Source organism: Ailuropoda melanoleuca, chromosome 6, assembly GCF_002007445.2.
Source record: "Ailuropoda melanoleuca isolate Jingjing chromosome 6, ASM200744v2, whole genome shotgun sequence".
NCBI classification, from domain to species: domain Eukaryota; kingdom Metazoa; phylum Chordata; class Mammalia; order Carnivora; family Ursidae; genus Ailuropoda; species Ailuropoda melanoleuca.
The window spans coordinates 33,033,031-33,048,366 of NC_048223.1; the positions used below are offsets into that span (position 1 = coordinate 33,033,031).

At 52.0% G+C, this 15,336-nt stretch overlaps 1 protein-coding gene across 2 annotated transcripts in view; it reads right to left on the minus strand.

Moving 5' to 3' along the window:
• Positions 1–374: 374 nt before the first annotated feature.
• GASK1A (golgi associated kinase 1A) overlaps positions 375–15,336 on the minus strand; it is a 65,274-nt gene continuing 50,312 nt past the window's right edge. For both annotated transcript variants that reach the window (XM_019806325.2, XM_011232790.3), the window contains 3 exons: positions 2,903–3,025; positions 2,283–2,386; positions 375–1,665 (listed from right to left, as the gene is read on the minus strand). In XM_019806325.2, the coding sequence (XP_019661884.1) occupies positions 1,455–1,665; positions 2,283–2,386; positions 2,903–3,025 (438 nt within the window). In that variant the 3' untranslated portion in view covers positions 375–1,454. The remainder of the gene's footprint in view (positions 1,666–2,282; positions 2,387–2,902; positions 3,026–15,336) is intronic.

Here is a 15,336-nt window from a genome sequence, read left to right on the forward strand (position 1 = left end):
GAGGCAGAGGGCAAGCGGCGTGCCCTGAGGCAGACTGTTCTTTGAAAAAGCTAGGAAGTGGTTGTTCACAGGAAAGACGCCGTTCAAAGACTGAGCCGACTTTCACGAGCGAAGAGCCATGGGCAGGGAGCCAGATGCACGTGACTGCGCTCGTCTCAGTGTGCAGCCCCACGTTCCAGGGAATCAGCCCTGCCTCTTCATCAGCTCTGAATCCGAGGGGACTAGAGGGAGAGAAGCTGTCAGAGTGACCGGGGAGGGCGGGGGGCGCGCCCTGTCATGGTGGTCCTTGGCTCAAGACATGCTCAGGACAACTGCCGGGGTTTGAATTCCACCTCTGAGCTGGGAACCCTTGAACAAGTTACTTAGCCCCTCTGTGCCTCATTTGCACGGTGGAGATGCTAATACCCCACGTAGCCATCGGCGTGCAGGGAGGGTACATGCTCTGATCCACGCAAACCGCCGTCACAGTGCCTGGTGCATCGTCATCGCCCGGGAAATGTTACCAGTTATTATGGCAGGTGCTCAGTAAACATTAGTCGTTGGCTAACCATGAAGTGGCCCAGGCCAGATCTGAACCCAGAGCTCCTTCGTTCAAGTCCAGTCCTCTGAAAATCAGAAGAGACAAAACCACAAGGGTACCTACATTCCAAAAGGCCCTCTGAGGCAGGAGGCAGGGAGGGCAGGGCTACCTGTTGAGGACCGGCACCATGAGAGGCCTGCGGCCCCCTGGAGCCTGGGAGGGCGGGGCTCAACCCTGGAGTTCTGAGGATGTGGGCAGAGCTGGGATTGGAGCCTCCCTCCGCCCGCTACCATCCAGAGGGAGGAAGAGGCCCGTGCTGAGGGCAGCGCTGGTGACAGTGTCTTTGCTGAGCAGCCTGAGCAGAGTGCTGGGTCCTGCCCTCCCGTGCCCTGGGCAGTTGACATGCTCTGGGCAAGCTGGGCGGCCACACACTGTTTATGGGTCCGCCTTTCTGTGCTGAGCAGACCTGTTCACATCAGGACACAGAAGTGTTTGCTGGAAGCTTGGGGCCTTGCTTACTTGCTTACTGACTTCTGGCTTGGTGTCTTCAGGGGGAACCTTCACGCACACACGCGCACACACACACACATGTGCGCGCGCACACGTCCACTCTACATATGCATGTGGGACGCACAATTTTATGGTATCTGGAGCGGTACACAGAACATTCTTGAATATATTTATTGGTGCAAGGGAGTAAACAGCCAGAGCTGAAAAGGCAGAAAGGAGGGTGGGAAGATGGAAAACGCACCACCCCCCACCACCTTCACTGTCCCAAGCAGGTGGGACATCTGGACATCCACGGTATCCTCTGGTTTCTTCTGGCCTTTCCCGTTTGTCTTCAAGCTGGGGGGACCCGAGAGAACGTGGCCCCCAGGATGGGTGCTTATCCAGTCAGGTGGTGCTGTGAGGCCCCCGCTGGGCAGCAGGGAGCTCACGAGGCCTCGTCCCTGAAGAGCGTGAGGTTGTGCTTCCGGATGTGCTCCAGCAGCACCTGGCCTCGCCGCGCCAGGGTCCGGAGAACCCGCTCCAGGCCCTGTCTCCCGCCCTGACTGTCCCAGAACACGGGGTCCATCCGCAGCGACTTGAGCAGCATGTTCTGTAGACACCCTGAGGCGAGAACCTGCACGACCGACTCAGGAAACCTGCAGGAGGTCCCCCGGGCCCCAGGACAGAGGGGAAAAGCGAAAGTGACCTCAGAAAACGCCCGGGATGGGGGAAACCAGACGGACAGACGTTTTTTGGCTGGCAAACCTGGCACAGTTGTCCTGCAGAGTGCCCGCGGCCCGCCTGCTGACTCGTTACCGGAGAGCCCTTGCACCTACTCTGCTGTGAAAGCAGGCGGGGCACGGAGCTTCTGGATGGGCCCCCTCCCACAGAGGAGCTGGGGAATCAGCTCTGCTAGCCCAGGGGAAATGCCAGGAAGAGCCCTAAGAAGGCTGCGCCGCCTGCCATGAGTGAGTGGGGAAGGCAGGCTCCCCAGGCTGGCTCCTCTGGGGCGAGAGAAGGGCTAGCCTTCCCAGACCCTAGCAGGCTGCCAGTGCTCGGCAGGGCCAGGAGGCCCTTGGGATATTGGGGGTGTCTGCTGGCGGTGTGCTCTCCGCTTTCCCCGAGCTCCCCACCTCCTCCCGGGGCTCAGATCCAGCAGCTTTTGTCTAATAGGCCGCAGGCGGCTCGGGAGCATGAGTCAAGGTCCCGCGGTCTGCAGCAGGGCTCTCGGGCCTCAGTCTCCAAACCTCCTTCCAACCCCGCTGAGCCTCACCGGTCGATGCCCTCCAGCAGCCGGAAGTTCAGCTTGTCCTCAGGATGCTGAAGGTTGCCGGCATTATCGATGTAGACCAGATGGGATGGATCACTGCTCCGGACCTCAGGCAAGAAGATGGACAGGGACAGGGGTGGGTAAGCTTGCAGCCTAGCCGGCACCCACAGATTCTGTCAGGGTTAAGGGGTCTGGGGGGCCCTGAGCTGACAGTCCCACCATGTGGTGTGGCTGGGAATGAGAGTCCGTGTCTTCCGCTCCCTTCTCCCGCCGCCATGCACCTCATTCCTATACATTCTCCAGGGTTCCATGGTATTTTCCCATAATTCTCTCCATCACCCTAGGCTTAACTTATGAACTTTTGCCTCCAGGACCCTAGCTTTCCCTGTGTCTCTTCTCCCCCTCGCTCCTCTCTATACATCAGGGATCATCTATTTCTTGATGCCTAATGACTCCGCCCCCCCACAAACCTCTCCTAAGGGATCTGTGAAATGGCTGCCCCCAGGGGGTACATGATAGCCCCCCGGGGTGACTGCCTTTTAGCAGGGAAGAGGGGAGCGGCTCTGAGGTCAGGAGATGGAGATTTCCTACCACCCCGCGGCTTCACGAGGCAGCCCTCATACCAGGATGTGGACCAGCCGCAGCTCGCCCGGGTTCCGGCACTTCTCCCGGAGCCTCTCTTCCACGCAGGGGTCTGACGGCTCGGGCTCGAAGCCGCAGCAGTAGCGGTCCAGGCGGTCATGCACCTGCGAGGACAGCTGGGCGGTGAGGGGTGCAGCCCGGCCTGGCCCGGGGGCCTGGTGCTGGGGGCAGTCTCAGTGGCTGTTGGGGCCTCTGGCCAGAGAGGGAGCTTCTGCGCCGCTCCCCCAGCCAGCCCGCCCTGCCCGCCAGGAGCTGGGGCTCACGCCTCGGGCCAGCACCGAGGTGCGAAATCATACCTGGATTCCCACCGGTACCCACGGCTTCATCTACGGCGCCGCCCCGAACCCTGGCCCGAGGCCACCGGGCCTCCCCGTGCTGACCCTCTGTCCACCCGGGCAACCCACACAGGACTCCACTTTTTCTTTAAGCAGGGATTCCTCCCCCCTTTGGCAGGAAACGTGCTTTAATGACCATCTAGACAGCTCCTGAGCGGACAGCTCTTCCACCCTGCAGCGAGGCCTGACTCCAAGTCAGGGAGGGGGGAAGGCATTACCCTCACAGGCTCGTTTTCCACTGGGTGCCTCCAGTGGGAGTTCTCAAGCATGGCGTGGGGTCAATTCTGGGGAGCTCTGCCTCCCACCCACTACATACACACATGTGGATGACATACATGACATTTTAGAGTGTCCTAGGATTCTCATACCCCACTCACCTGCTTCCAGAAGCTTGCTTCGGAAGGAAGGAGCTACAGCCTGCGAGTCAGGAATTAAATAGAAACGTGGATCGGCCCCAGCCCTGACCTACGAATGTGAGGAGGTTATGTGCCGTAGGCGGCAAAGGCAAAGAGGTCCAGAACGGAGATGCCTAAAAACAGAAGCGGCAGAGCCCTCTGGGATGGGAGATGTTAGAGGGTCTTGCTGTAGGGAGAAAAGCAGGAAAGGAATAGGTTGAAGGGGAGGTGGTGTGGAAAAGGTTGGGATGTGCTAGGAAGTGGCTGAGAGACAGGGTGAGGTTGGGGGCAGCAGGCAGTGCCTGTCACAGGATGGGCGAGCTGGAGGAGATGCACCCTTTTTCCTCGTAGGAAGGAAATCCAGTTTGATACAATACCTTGATGAGTGCTAACAACAGAAGGTGAGATCTCCAGAGGTCTGGGTGTGGGAGGACTCGCTTTGCTTGGGACAAGAGGAGAAATCCATTTGTTGCTGTGGGAGGGGGAGGAGAGAGAGGAGAGGAAGAGAGAAGTGAAGCAGGGAGCAGCAGGAGGCTGAGGGTGTGAGATGTGCCCTCTGTGACCCCTCCGTCCTCCAGCACAGTGGCCACCCTTGTGAAATGCTGGCTGGCCTTGGGGAAAGGGGCTGAGCTTTGAGTTCAGGTTTGCTGTGGGGCAAATCAAGGCATGTGAAGCAGCAGTCAGCTGCCTGGGATTTGCCCAAATCCTAGGAGGGTTTCCAGATCCTCTTGGGTTGTGGGACCCAGGGTGTGAGTCATCTTAAATCCCCAGGTGCTGTCAGGGTCACAGGAAAGGGAAGGCTCAGGGACCCCTAGGCTCTACCAACAAGGATGATGAATCACACAGGTACTAGCTAGCTCTCAGGATGCAAAGGGAATTCAGTTCCTGAAAGAGCCTGGTGTGTGCAAGACCCAGAACAGAGACCCAGGTCCCCCCTTTGCAGAATGGCTAGTTGATTTTAGGAAGCCTGGGAACACCACTGGAGAGGCAGGTGCCAGCCTGGGAATCTAGAAATCAGCTCCAGGTAATACACTCTGGTTGGGGCAACTGTCCAGACCAAGGGGACAGAGGGGACAGAGTCAGGGTGGAGGTGAGTGAGTCAGGGAGAGGAAGCAGGAAGCCAGACGGCACTAAGCTGGTGATGAACCCCACAGAACGAAAGGGTCTGCTTCCTCTCTCAGTCCTTGGGAACCTTCTGTGATTCTGCTCTACCACACGATTCGGCTCTGGCAAGATCTGGGGCGCCTCCCTCCCCCGTGGTGGTGGTGATGACGCAGAACAGCCACGGGCTTACAGCAAATGCGGTGGCCCTTTTAATCTCATAAAGCAGTGACGCTGTCTCCCTCAGAGATGATGATGATGTGGTATAAGAAATATATCTGGTCTCTGTCCCCTGATCCTGGCTCAGAGCTCCTAAAACCTCTGGCATTTCCCGGAGGGATTCATAATGAGCCCTTTCGACCACGTCTGTGTTTATGTTAATGAGATGACGCAGGGGAGCCCAGATATCTTCAGAATGGGGGCTGGTCACCAGAAAGACAAGTGAAGAGAGGATAGGAACTTTCACCCCACCCTCCAACCTCCAGGAAGGGTAGGAGAGCTGGAGATTGGGTTATAAAAACTCGAACAATGAGGTTTGGAGCACTTCCGGGTTGGTGAACACATCTGTGTGTCAGGAGGGTGGCGCATCCCAGCTCCACAGGGACATAAGCTCCTGTGCTTGGGACCCTTCTGGACCTCACCCGATATACCTCTTCATTAGGACATTCATTTATATCCTTTACAATACACCTGTAAATGTAAGTGAAGTGTTTTCCTGAGCTCTGTTGAGTCATTTAGCAAATTATCCAACCTGAGAAGGGGGTCATGAGAACCCTCGATTTATAGCCAGTTGGTCAGAAGTGTGGGTAGCCCAGGACTTTTGACTGGTATCTGAAGTGGGACAGTCTTGTAGGACTGAGCCCCTTAACTTGTGGGATCTGACACTGACTCCAGATAGACAGTGTCAGAATTGAATTGCGTTGTGGGACACCCAGTTGGTGGTAGAGAATTGGTGTCAAAACAAAGCATCACCATCATCACTGCCATCCATCCCTAGCTCATTCACTGCTCACTGCAGCTGTGCAAGGGAGATGCTAGGATCCCATTTTACACATGGGGACGCTGACCCCAGACATACCCAAATGTAAAAGTAATATAGCTGGAATTTGAACCAAGGACTGCGTGGCTCAAAGGCCAGCTCTCTGAGTTATCCTGCCCTGCCTCCCTGAAGATCAGGAAGGGGGAGCCAGTTACAGAGGTCAAATGAGGTCTCCATCATTACTCTTCATGAGACTAATTAATTTGGTCTCACCCTTGCTAATTAAATCTAGAGAAGAGCTTTCAAAACTATGAAGGAGGAAGGGGAAGAATAAGAAGACACAGAGCCCATCCTCCATGACAACTGAGGCAGTAGCAGGTATGGTCCATGTCTCTATTCTGTGGTCGCCATGGTGACCAACTGGAGCCAGCTCCACCATCCTGCCTCCCTCTGCCCACTGGCAGCCACCTCTCTCCACAAATGGGGGTGAGGGGGACAATCTGTCACCTCCAGGATGCAGTACTCATCAAAGCCCCCCCCCATCACCTCAGCCCAGCTTAGCGCTGGCCAAAAGTCTTGTTCCACTTCCATATCCCTTTGTAGGAAAACTCACATATGTTCTGAAGAAATACAAAATTGATCTCCTCCAACACAAACAAGAAAATAACTATGGTTCAATCCACCTCACCAAACCAGACATCCAGGAATGGGAGTGTTACGCGGTCCCAACTACTGTCTCAAACATGCTCTGTTTTGCAATAGTTCAACATGGAGAAGTCGCACGTCGGGCCCAGACCCATCGCCCCAAACAGGCTGAGGGCAATTCTGTGAGGCCACATTAGGTAGTATTTCCAGGGGTGGTGAGCCAGAGACACCCACAGGAGCTACTGAGACCAATGCACAAAGCCCAGAGTACTGGTCCAGCTGGGCCAGGGTGGCAACCACCGCCCTGTGTGTGAAGTGAGCCCATTCACAAGACCGCTGACATGGACCATCATTGCTTTGGCGGCCTGGGCTTTGGATAACAACAGCCACAAGTAACAGAAAAACCTGATTCAGAACAGCTTCAACCATAAGGAAAATGAAGATCATCTGTGGCAGCAAGTCCCAAGATAGGGCAGCCTGGAGCTTCTGCAGCTCCGTATTGTCATGGTAAGGACTCGGGTTTCTTTCTGCTCTCCACTCACCACCCATGACCTTAACATCCCAGTCTTGCCTCTGGAGGCCTGCAGGTGGCCACTGTGGGTATGTGCTTCCTTGTTCATGTCCAGAGAGAAGGAGGACGGTGGGGGGGCAGGAGGAGGGAGAGGACAAATGAGAAAAACAGAAACAGAGAGACAGAGGGGAAAGGAACCTCTCTTCCAACAACCTTCCCTTTAGCCTGACTGGACCAAATCAGGTCACACACATCCCTGGACCAGGAGTGGCCAGTGGAAGATGGCGACGCACTGATCCCGAGACCCAGGAACGGGCAGGTGACTCACATCAGGGCCCCGTGTGAAAGTCTACTTTAGCTGCAACGCCCTCACCCAGGCTGCTGATAAAAGCATTGACCAGGACAGGGCTGAGGATAGAGCCCTGCAGCTTGCCTCCAGACCTCCCAGCCTTCCAACTGGTTTTAAACCCACTTGAAGCCTGTATCATGCCCCCCTCCACTATGTCCTAGCTATATGACCTGACGAAGTTATTTAAGCTCGATACCCCTCAGTTTTCTCATCAACGAAATGGGGCAGAGACACTCCCCTCCCACGGGACTGGGCTGAGGCCCACACAGGGTAACGATACATGTGAGGCAGGGGGTGGTTGTTGTGGAAGAGCCTTCTGTTATGTCTGCCCTGGGAGCGACAGGCCCAAAAACCTCCAGGAATCTCAGGGGTTCCCCCACCCCCACACACACCAGGAAGCCCCAGCCTCACCCGGTGCTACAGGTCAGAGAACCAGAGTCTGAAATAAAGTGAGTGTTACAACAGGGTAGCCACTCTTTTCTTGTGGGTACTCCTCGTTTCTGGACAGATCTAGGCGACAGACACCACCTGCTGGGTTCTCTCTGGCCAGGAGAGTAAATGCCAGGGTAGTTCTGGCAAGACTGACACGTGGTAACTGCTCTGGATTTCACATTATGCCCGACGCCCAGCCAGCCAAGCTCCCTTCCTCCTGCCAAACCCTTCCCGACCCCATCTCCCGGCCATTCTGTGCAGATCTCAATTTGCAGCGCCATCTATTTTCAGAGGAACCCACATGGAATATTGGCCCATCCAATACTCCTGGCTTCTCAAACTCTCTACCCATTTGAATGTTGAACTGGAAGGGCCTGGCCAGGCCCGTTTGCCAGTTTGATTATTTTGCCACACCGTCTGCTTATTTTTTTCCACCGAAGAGAAATTCAGTTTCAACAGCAGCAGGCTAGCAGCCAAATGAGACCAAGATTAAGTTTCATTCCCACATTCCTTCAGGATTTGATTTTTTTCCTTTTTGAAAAAATGAGCAGTTACCAAGAAAAAATGATAAACTTTTGCAGTTTTGCTTTTCTGATCCACCCCGCAACGTTGCCTGGTCATGATGCGGACTGAAGTTTTTGTTCACTTTCACTTAAGCCGTTGTAAAGCCCCCTCAGTGCCTTACACACGACAACCCGTTTACTCCCTCCTGGTAGCCAAGAGGGAAATACCATTATTATCCCCCCTTCAAAGATGTGGAAACTGAGTCACAGAGACTGGGTCATGTGCCGAAGATCCCACAGCAAGGAGGTGGTCAAACCTGAGCAGTGGGGCTCTGACTGGTCAGGGGGGCGGTGTAGACCCGTGTTTTGCGGCCCGAGTTACCAAGCTCCCTGCTGGTGAAGATGACGAGATGGCTCGGTCTGGTCCCAGCGCCCCACACTTGTTTAGCACAACCAGAGATTTCGTTGAGTGAAAGAACGAGTGAGCAGGGCGTGGCTGGCTGACAGCACGCACGGGGACTGTGATCACTCAAAGTCTACCTCCCTGCCTGGGATGCCAACACCAGAAGTATCGCAGGGGAGGCCTGGCTTGGTGGCCCCCACACAGGACATCTGGGTGAGACAAGACACTGCAGTCTGCCAAGAAGGGACAGCAGGTCCAGCTGTGGGAGAGGAGAGGTCTGAGGGGCGGGCAGCACAGGGTAGGAAGGGTGGCCAGAGTCCTCTAACTGACCCATCAGTTTCCTGGGCCAAGACAGGTTTTTCAGCCAGTGCCTGATTTGGGTCTGGTGGATTCTAGAAGGGCCACTTGCTGTCCCTGGAGGTGCATGCCCCCGTTCAGGGACCTTCTCCCAAGCTGGGAGCAATCACAGGCCTGGGTCCTTCTGGGTGGAAAGGGTGGCTCTTGGCAGGGCCGACTCGCTGCCTGGGGACCAGACTGCCACAGGGTGGCAGCATCTCTCTCCAGAGAGGGCAATGGTCTAGTCCCACCCCAACCAACTGGCGGTTAGAGAATTCTTGAGGCTACTTTGGGGAGGTCAGAGTGGGAGAGGAGTGGGTTAACAGGCACTGCTCCCACTTTCCTCTGAGGACTCACCTTGGAGTGTTCCCGATACATCCTGACAAAGCACAATCTTCCTGGAGGCTTCGGGGAGGAACATCTGGACGCCGCATCTGCCCCAAGCCTGAGGCCAGAAGACGTGGCCCCAGCATGGGATTCGGATGAACAGACTGGCTACTGGGCTTTGAGGAGATGCACTGAGAAGAGCTAGATCTTATCTCAAAACACATCTGTAGATCGGTCTAAAATTTTAACATCAACACAGAAACCACAGCCATGAAAACATAAATCCACCACAACAAAAAGTTTCCAACCGAGAAAGCTAGGATGAGTCACCGTTAGAACACCTTCCAGAAGAGTCCCCACATAACACATTAGAGGGGAAATACCGTGACCTCTTCCACAGATACTTGAAAGGCATTTGATAAAATTTTGCCTCCATTCCTGACAAGAGAAATTCTTAATAAAGCAAGAATTATGAATAGTTTCTCATTATATCGTCAGTCAGAAACTAGTATGATGTTTAATGGCAAAGTAGCAGAAGCCGTCCCAAATCTGTAGCAACAATGCGTGTCCCTCAGCCCATTCATATTTCCCATTGCCCTGGAGCCGCCCGCAAATGTAATGAGATGAGAGGCAATGAGAAGACCAAGTGCATTCATTACAGATGAAACGCTGGTATAACCCAGAGGATATATAACCCTGAGCAACTGTTAGAAGCAATACAAAGTTAGCATGTGGCCAGTGACCACATTAATGCACAGAAATAATAGCCTTCATGCAGACTGGGCGCTACTGGCCAGAACATATAATGGAAGAAAAGATCCCGTTTTCAATGGTCACAGGAAGACGAACTACTTGGGAATAACCCCACATGAAAGTGAAGAAGGCATCAAGATGCTTCTGAGGAACGTGAATAAATGGAGAGACATATCTGCTGGGGAATGTCATTGAAAAGACGTGACTGCTGGTTGACCCAAGAGCTGGACCTGGGCACTTGGAGGCCTCTCGCCCCCTCCCTGGTCCTTAGAATGTGGGTTCTGCTGGCCTTTCCCTCCCAGAGGCTGCTCCAAGGTCACAGTCTTGAGATGGTGATGTGGTGTTGAGAACATCTGCACGGTATATGTGACTGAACCCAATTAAGGCCTCTTATAAACTTCTAAGATCTGGTAGGTGGGTGCAGAGACCCACTGTCTTGCTGCTGCCCAAGACAAGCCTTGGATATCAGTTCTCTTTGTTTATTAAACCTACCACCTGCCAACCTGGAGCGGTCTTCCTCTTTCTTCAGTCTCTCACTGCCCTCTGCGTGTAGGGGCCAGTTTCAGATTATGCCTGGGAAGGTCCAGAGTGGTTGGGAACCAATAATATCCAATTCTTGGCTAGAATGACTTCATATTTCAGGATGTAAATTCTCTCCATAGTCCACACAAATTTAATTTGATCCCAATAAAATCCCAAAAGGACTTGGGAAGGAGAAGGAGTGACAAGCTGACTTCATATGTGTTATGAGAATAGTATGCAAGACTGCCAGGAAACTTCTAAGAAAGAGCAATGAGAAAGACCAAGACTGTCAGGAAACTTCTAAGAAAGAGCAATGAGGAAGACCAAGCCCTACTAGTTATCAACATAAAACATAAAGCACAGCAATTAAAATTGTGATTCTGGCACATAAATAGACAGAACCTTTACTGGGATGGAAAAGAGTCCAGAAATAGACCTACATACATATGGAAATTGGCTATATGGTAAAGGCAACACTTCAGATTGGGGAAAAGGTTGATTATTCAACAAATGTGCTGAGACATTTGGGTTGCCATCTGAAAAAAAAAAAACGTTGTTTTGCGTCTTATCTCTTGCTCCAAAATAACTTCCAGATGGATCAAAGATAGATGAAAACACATGGGAGACTTTTAAAAATACCCCTGAAGTGAGGATGGCCTTTTAAAATGTACACCAACCTAGAAGTCATCAAAGAAAAGCTTGCTAATTTTAACAACATAACATTTTAAAAATTTCTGCATAGCAGAAAGGCTATGAACAAAGTTTAATGACAACTGAACCTGAAATATTACAATACTGTAAAAAGAAAGACTAATTGCCTTCATCTATAAAAAGCTCTTAAAATCATTAAGAAAAAGACCAACAACCCAAAAGAAAATGGGGCAAAGATTATGAACATGCAATTAAAGAAAAAATAAGTTTAAAAAATCTGAACAGAGACAGGACTAGGGTGGGGCTGAGAAAATTGAGGGAGGTCATGCAGGACAGGTGCTGACCATCCTTAAAACGTTTGCACCTTGGGCTCATAATTTCGTTTTCTATTGCTGCATTGCAAATCGGGGGGGCTTAGCGGCTTCAAAGAACCCATTTATTATGTCATGGTTTCTGTGGGTCAGGAGTCCATCACATTTTTGTCAGGTTCTCCACTCAGGGTCTCACCAGGTTGAACTCCAGGTGTCAGCTGAGAGCTGCCCCTCATTGTAACTCAGGGTCATCCCCTAAGCTCCTCAGGGTTGTTGGCAGAAACCACTCCTTGTGGTTGTAAGACTAGGTCCCGGGGTCAGGGTCCTCCTAGAGGCCTCCCCTTCCGCCAGGTAGTTCATAGCATGGCTGTTTGCTTTCTGAAGGCAGCAGGAAATTCTTTAGATACTGCATCTCCTTTGAAAGATTCCCCTGATTTAGGTCAGACCCATCCAGGATAATCTTCCTTTTGATCAACTCAAAGTTAAGTGATTGGTAATCTAATCATTGGAGTGCTAGTCCATCATATTTGCAGGTCTCACCCATACTCAAGGGCAGGAGTTAATGCCAATGGGGTGGGAACTGTGGGGATCATCTTAGAAGTCTGTCCCTCACACCTCACCCTGATTGAGGTCCTGCTTTTAAATATGTGTAAAGATACTCAATGTCACCCTTTAAACACCCGTGTCCAGNGGCAGGTTTCAGTCCTCCACAGTTGGCTGCACCATCTGTGAAACAGGGAGGAACACAGCTTCCATCTCTTGGGTCTGTTGTAGGACTTAAATAAGTTCATGTGTGTGGTTTGGGTCAGACATTGCCAGAAAGGTGTAGGCACTTCATAAATGGTAGCTACTCTGATATGTCATGTCTCTGGTTGGAAGCCTGAAAGGTTGGCAGTGATGACAGATCTGAGATCCTCTCTAACGGACAGAACACCTGATGTCCCAGGAAGACTAAACCAGAGGAGATACACATAGATTTGGACTCAAAAGAAGGAACGCACACAGATCACAAATAACTGAAAACAGGCTCCTTGGGAAGGAAATGGGCCAGTCCCATCAAGAAAAGATTCAATAAATACTTTTTCTAGAGCCAGGTAGGTATAGCAAAGAGGGCAAGACATTGCACTCTGTGGCCAGACTGCACTGGATGAAACAAGGCTGTGACCATGGGCAAGTTCCTTAGCTCTTTTAAATCTCAGTTTCCCCATGTGTAGAATGAAGCTAAGAATATTTACTTCCTCCAAGGGCTTTTATGAATTAGCACATGCAAAGTGCTGAAACAGTGGTCAAGGACATTGTCATCTGTCCTGGAAGTGTAAGTTAATTACCAGCCAGAGGCAGAAGCAGGACAAAAGTTGTTTTCTACCTTTGTGATTCTATTCTGGACCCTCTAAGAAAGGCCTATGTAGAAAGCCTTGGGATTCTTTTTGGTCTAGAGGAAGAAGTGGTGTTTGAGGAAGCAAAACACAGCGACACCTAGACAGGAAATCATACAGAGACCCTGGAAGTTCATTCATCACTCATTCATTCATTCATTCATTCATTCATTCATTCAACAAGTGCCTATCTAGGACTGAACCAAGAGCTTGGCTCTGCGCTAGGTGCTAAGGATGTGGTGATGAACAGAACAGAGACAGATACATAGGATAAATACATGAACAAATAAAATATTACATACTGTGCTGGGAATCAGAAAGGGAGTAGACAGGATGCCATGAAAGAGAAAGAGAATTAACAATGAGGGGTGGTCTGGAGAGCTAAAGCCTGGGGAGGAGGAGTCAGCAGCAAGTCCATGCAAGAGGCCCTGCACCAGACGGGGCCGGGTGTGTTTGAAACTGACCAAGGCCATGTGCCAAGAGATGGGGCTGGGGACAGATCCTTGAAGGTCCTCAAAGAACATGGGCCCTTGAAGAACCTGATATTAAGGGCACTGAGAAGGCCTTACCTTATTTTAATGGGGAAGTGTGACACGATCTGACTTAAGATCATAGAAGAAGTGTGCTCTCTGTGTTTGAACACGTCTGTATGAACTTCAGCGCTCACTCTCCAACTCCCAGCTGCTATATGGCTTTGTCTGGAGGCTTTCTCCAAATTCCAGGGAATCCATCCCTCTAGGAGCAGCCCTCAACCAAAGATTGATGGAATATTTAGCTATAAATACCTGAGTCCCTTATCTCTTGGTAGGCTGATTCTGAGCATGTATCTTATGCCATTTCTCAGAAATTTTCCTGTGGAACTAAGTCTCAGTCACCCACGTGGTGACCTGCCTGCTATCATGCCCTTTATTGGCTATCTGCCCTCCCATCTCACTTCCTACCTCCCTTCAGGTGTTTCCTGAGATCATCCCCCCAGATCAACAACTTCACTGGAATCCTGGACTCAGGGTCTGCCTGGGGGAAGTCTTCTGTAAGGAGACTGGATTGGAGGGAACATACGTGGAGGTAGGGAGACACATCTGGGGGCTGTTGTGTTAGTCCAGGTAAGAAAAGACGATGATCTGGGCCAGGACGGTGGCAGGTGAGGCTTCCTGGGATCTCAAGTCTTGGGGATGTAAAGGCCCTTCATAAGCAGAAGTTGCAGAAGGACTTCCATGAGCCAACATTACCAACTCCCAGTCTGTCTGAAATCTTCACATCTCACCCATCATCTAGCCAATGACACACCCTCTAAAAGGAAGCATGGTGTGAGAAAAGAGCCCCTTTAAAAGAGAAAATATACTGGGGCGCCTGGTTGGCTCAGTCGTTAAGCGTCTGCCTTTGGCTTGGGGCGTGATCCCAGGGTCCTGGGATTGAGCCCCACATCAGGCTCCCTGCTCCACTGGGAGCCTGCTTCTTCCTCTCCCACTCCCCCTGCTTGTGTTCCCTCTCTCACTGGCTGTCTCTCTGTCAAATAAATAAATAAAATCTTAAAAAAATAAAATAAAATAAAAGAGAAAAAACAGAAATGTGCCCCCCCCAGCACTTTCTGCCCTCACTCTGGCCTCTGGGTTGAAGGCCCCCTTGGGTCCCAGGCACAACTCCCTCAGCTTGGATTTGGCTTACAGTGAATGTGATGGTCATTAGCTCTTTCTGACCGTGGCTGGGCTGTGCCATCATCACCATCCCAAGAGAAACACCTTCTACCTTTTACCAGAGTGAATGCAACTGTGCTGCAAGTGGACCGGACACTGAGCAGAGTTTTGTGAGCCCTACCCAACAAACACACATACATACTCTACCACCCATTCTGTCCACCTGAGTAGAACCAGCTTCTCACTGATCTCTTCAGAAGTGGGGGACTCGCTCTTGGTCCTACTTCTTCCTGTGATGCAGCCTAGATTGGGTGGGATGGTACCTACTCACAATTAGTGCTTTATCTTTTGTAGAGAAACCAGTGTGTTAATGGCAAACACTGTCCTGGTCATACTGGCCCGCCGAAACGTGCTCTCGGCTTACTCATCAGGAGTTGCAGATGCGGCTGGTATCCCACCCCTGCTCCCCTGGCACCCATGATTCCCGTGCATACCTATGGTTCTCTACAACAGGTGCGGCAGCTCTCTGCCCTAGCCCCTTTCTGGCTGAAGGGTCTGGTTTGGCTGGCCAGCACACGGGCCGGGCTACAAGGGCCCGGAGGTCAACGCCCTCCCGAGCAGTCTCAGTCACTGCTGGTTGGAAGCTAGTGGGTAAATAACCCAGCGCTGGCCCTCAGGTGAGACAACTCTGGTGTATGCTCTACACACCCCCTCGATGGTCTCAGCAGGACTGAGCCCCGCTTGCCCACAGCAGTGTTGGGCATCATATGGAGTACACGTGGGTGTACGGTTCAGGCGAACGGTATGCGTGTGTGGCTGGCTGTGGCATACGTGGGCACAGAAGGTTCACGT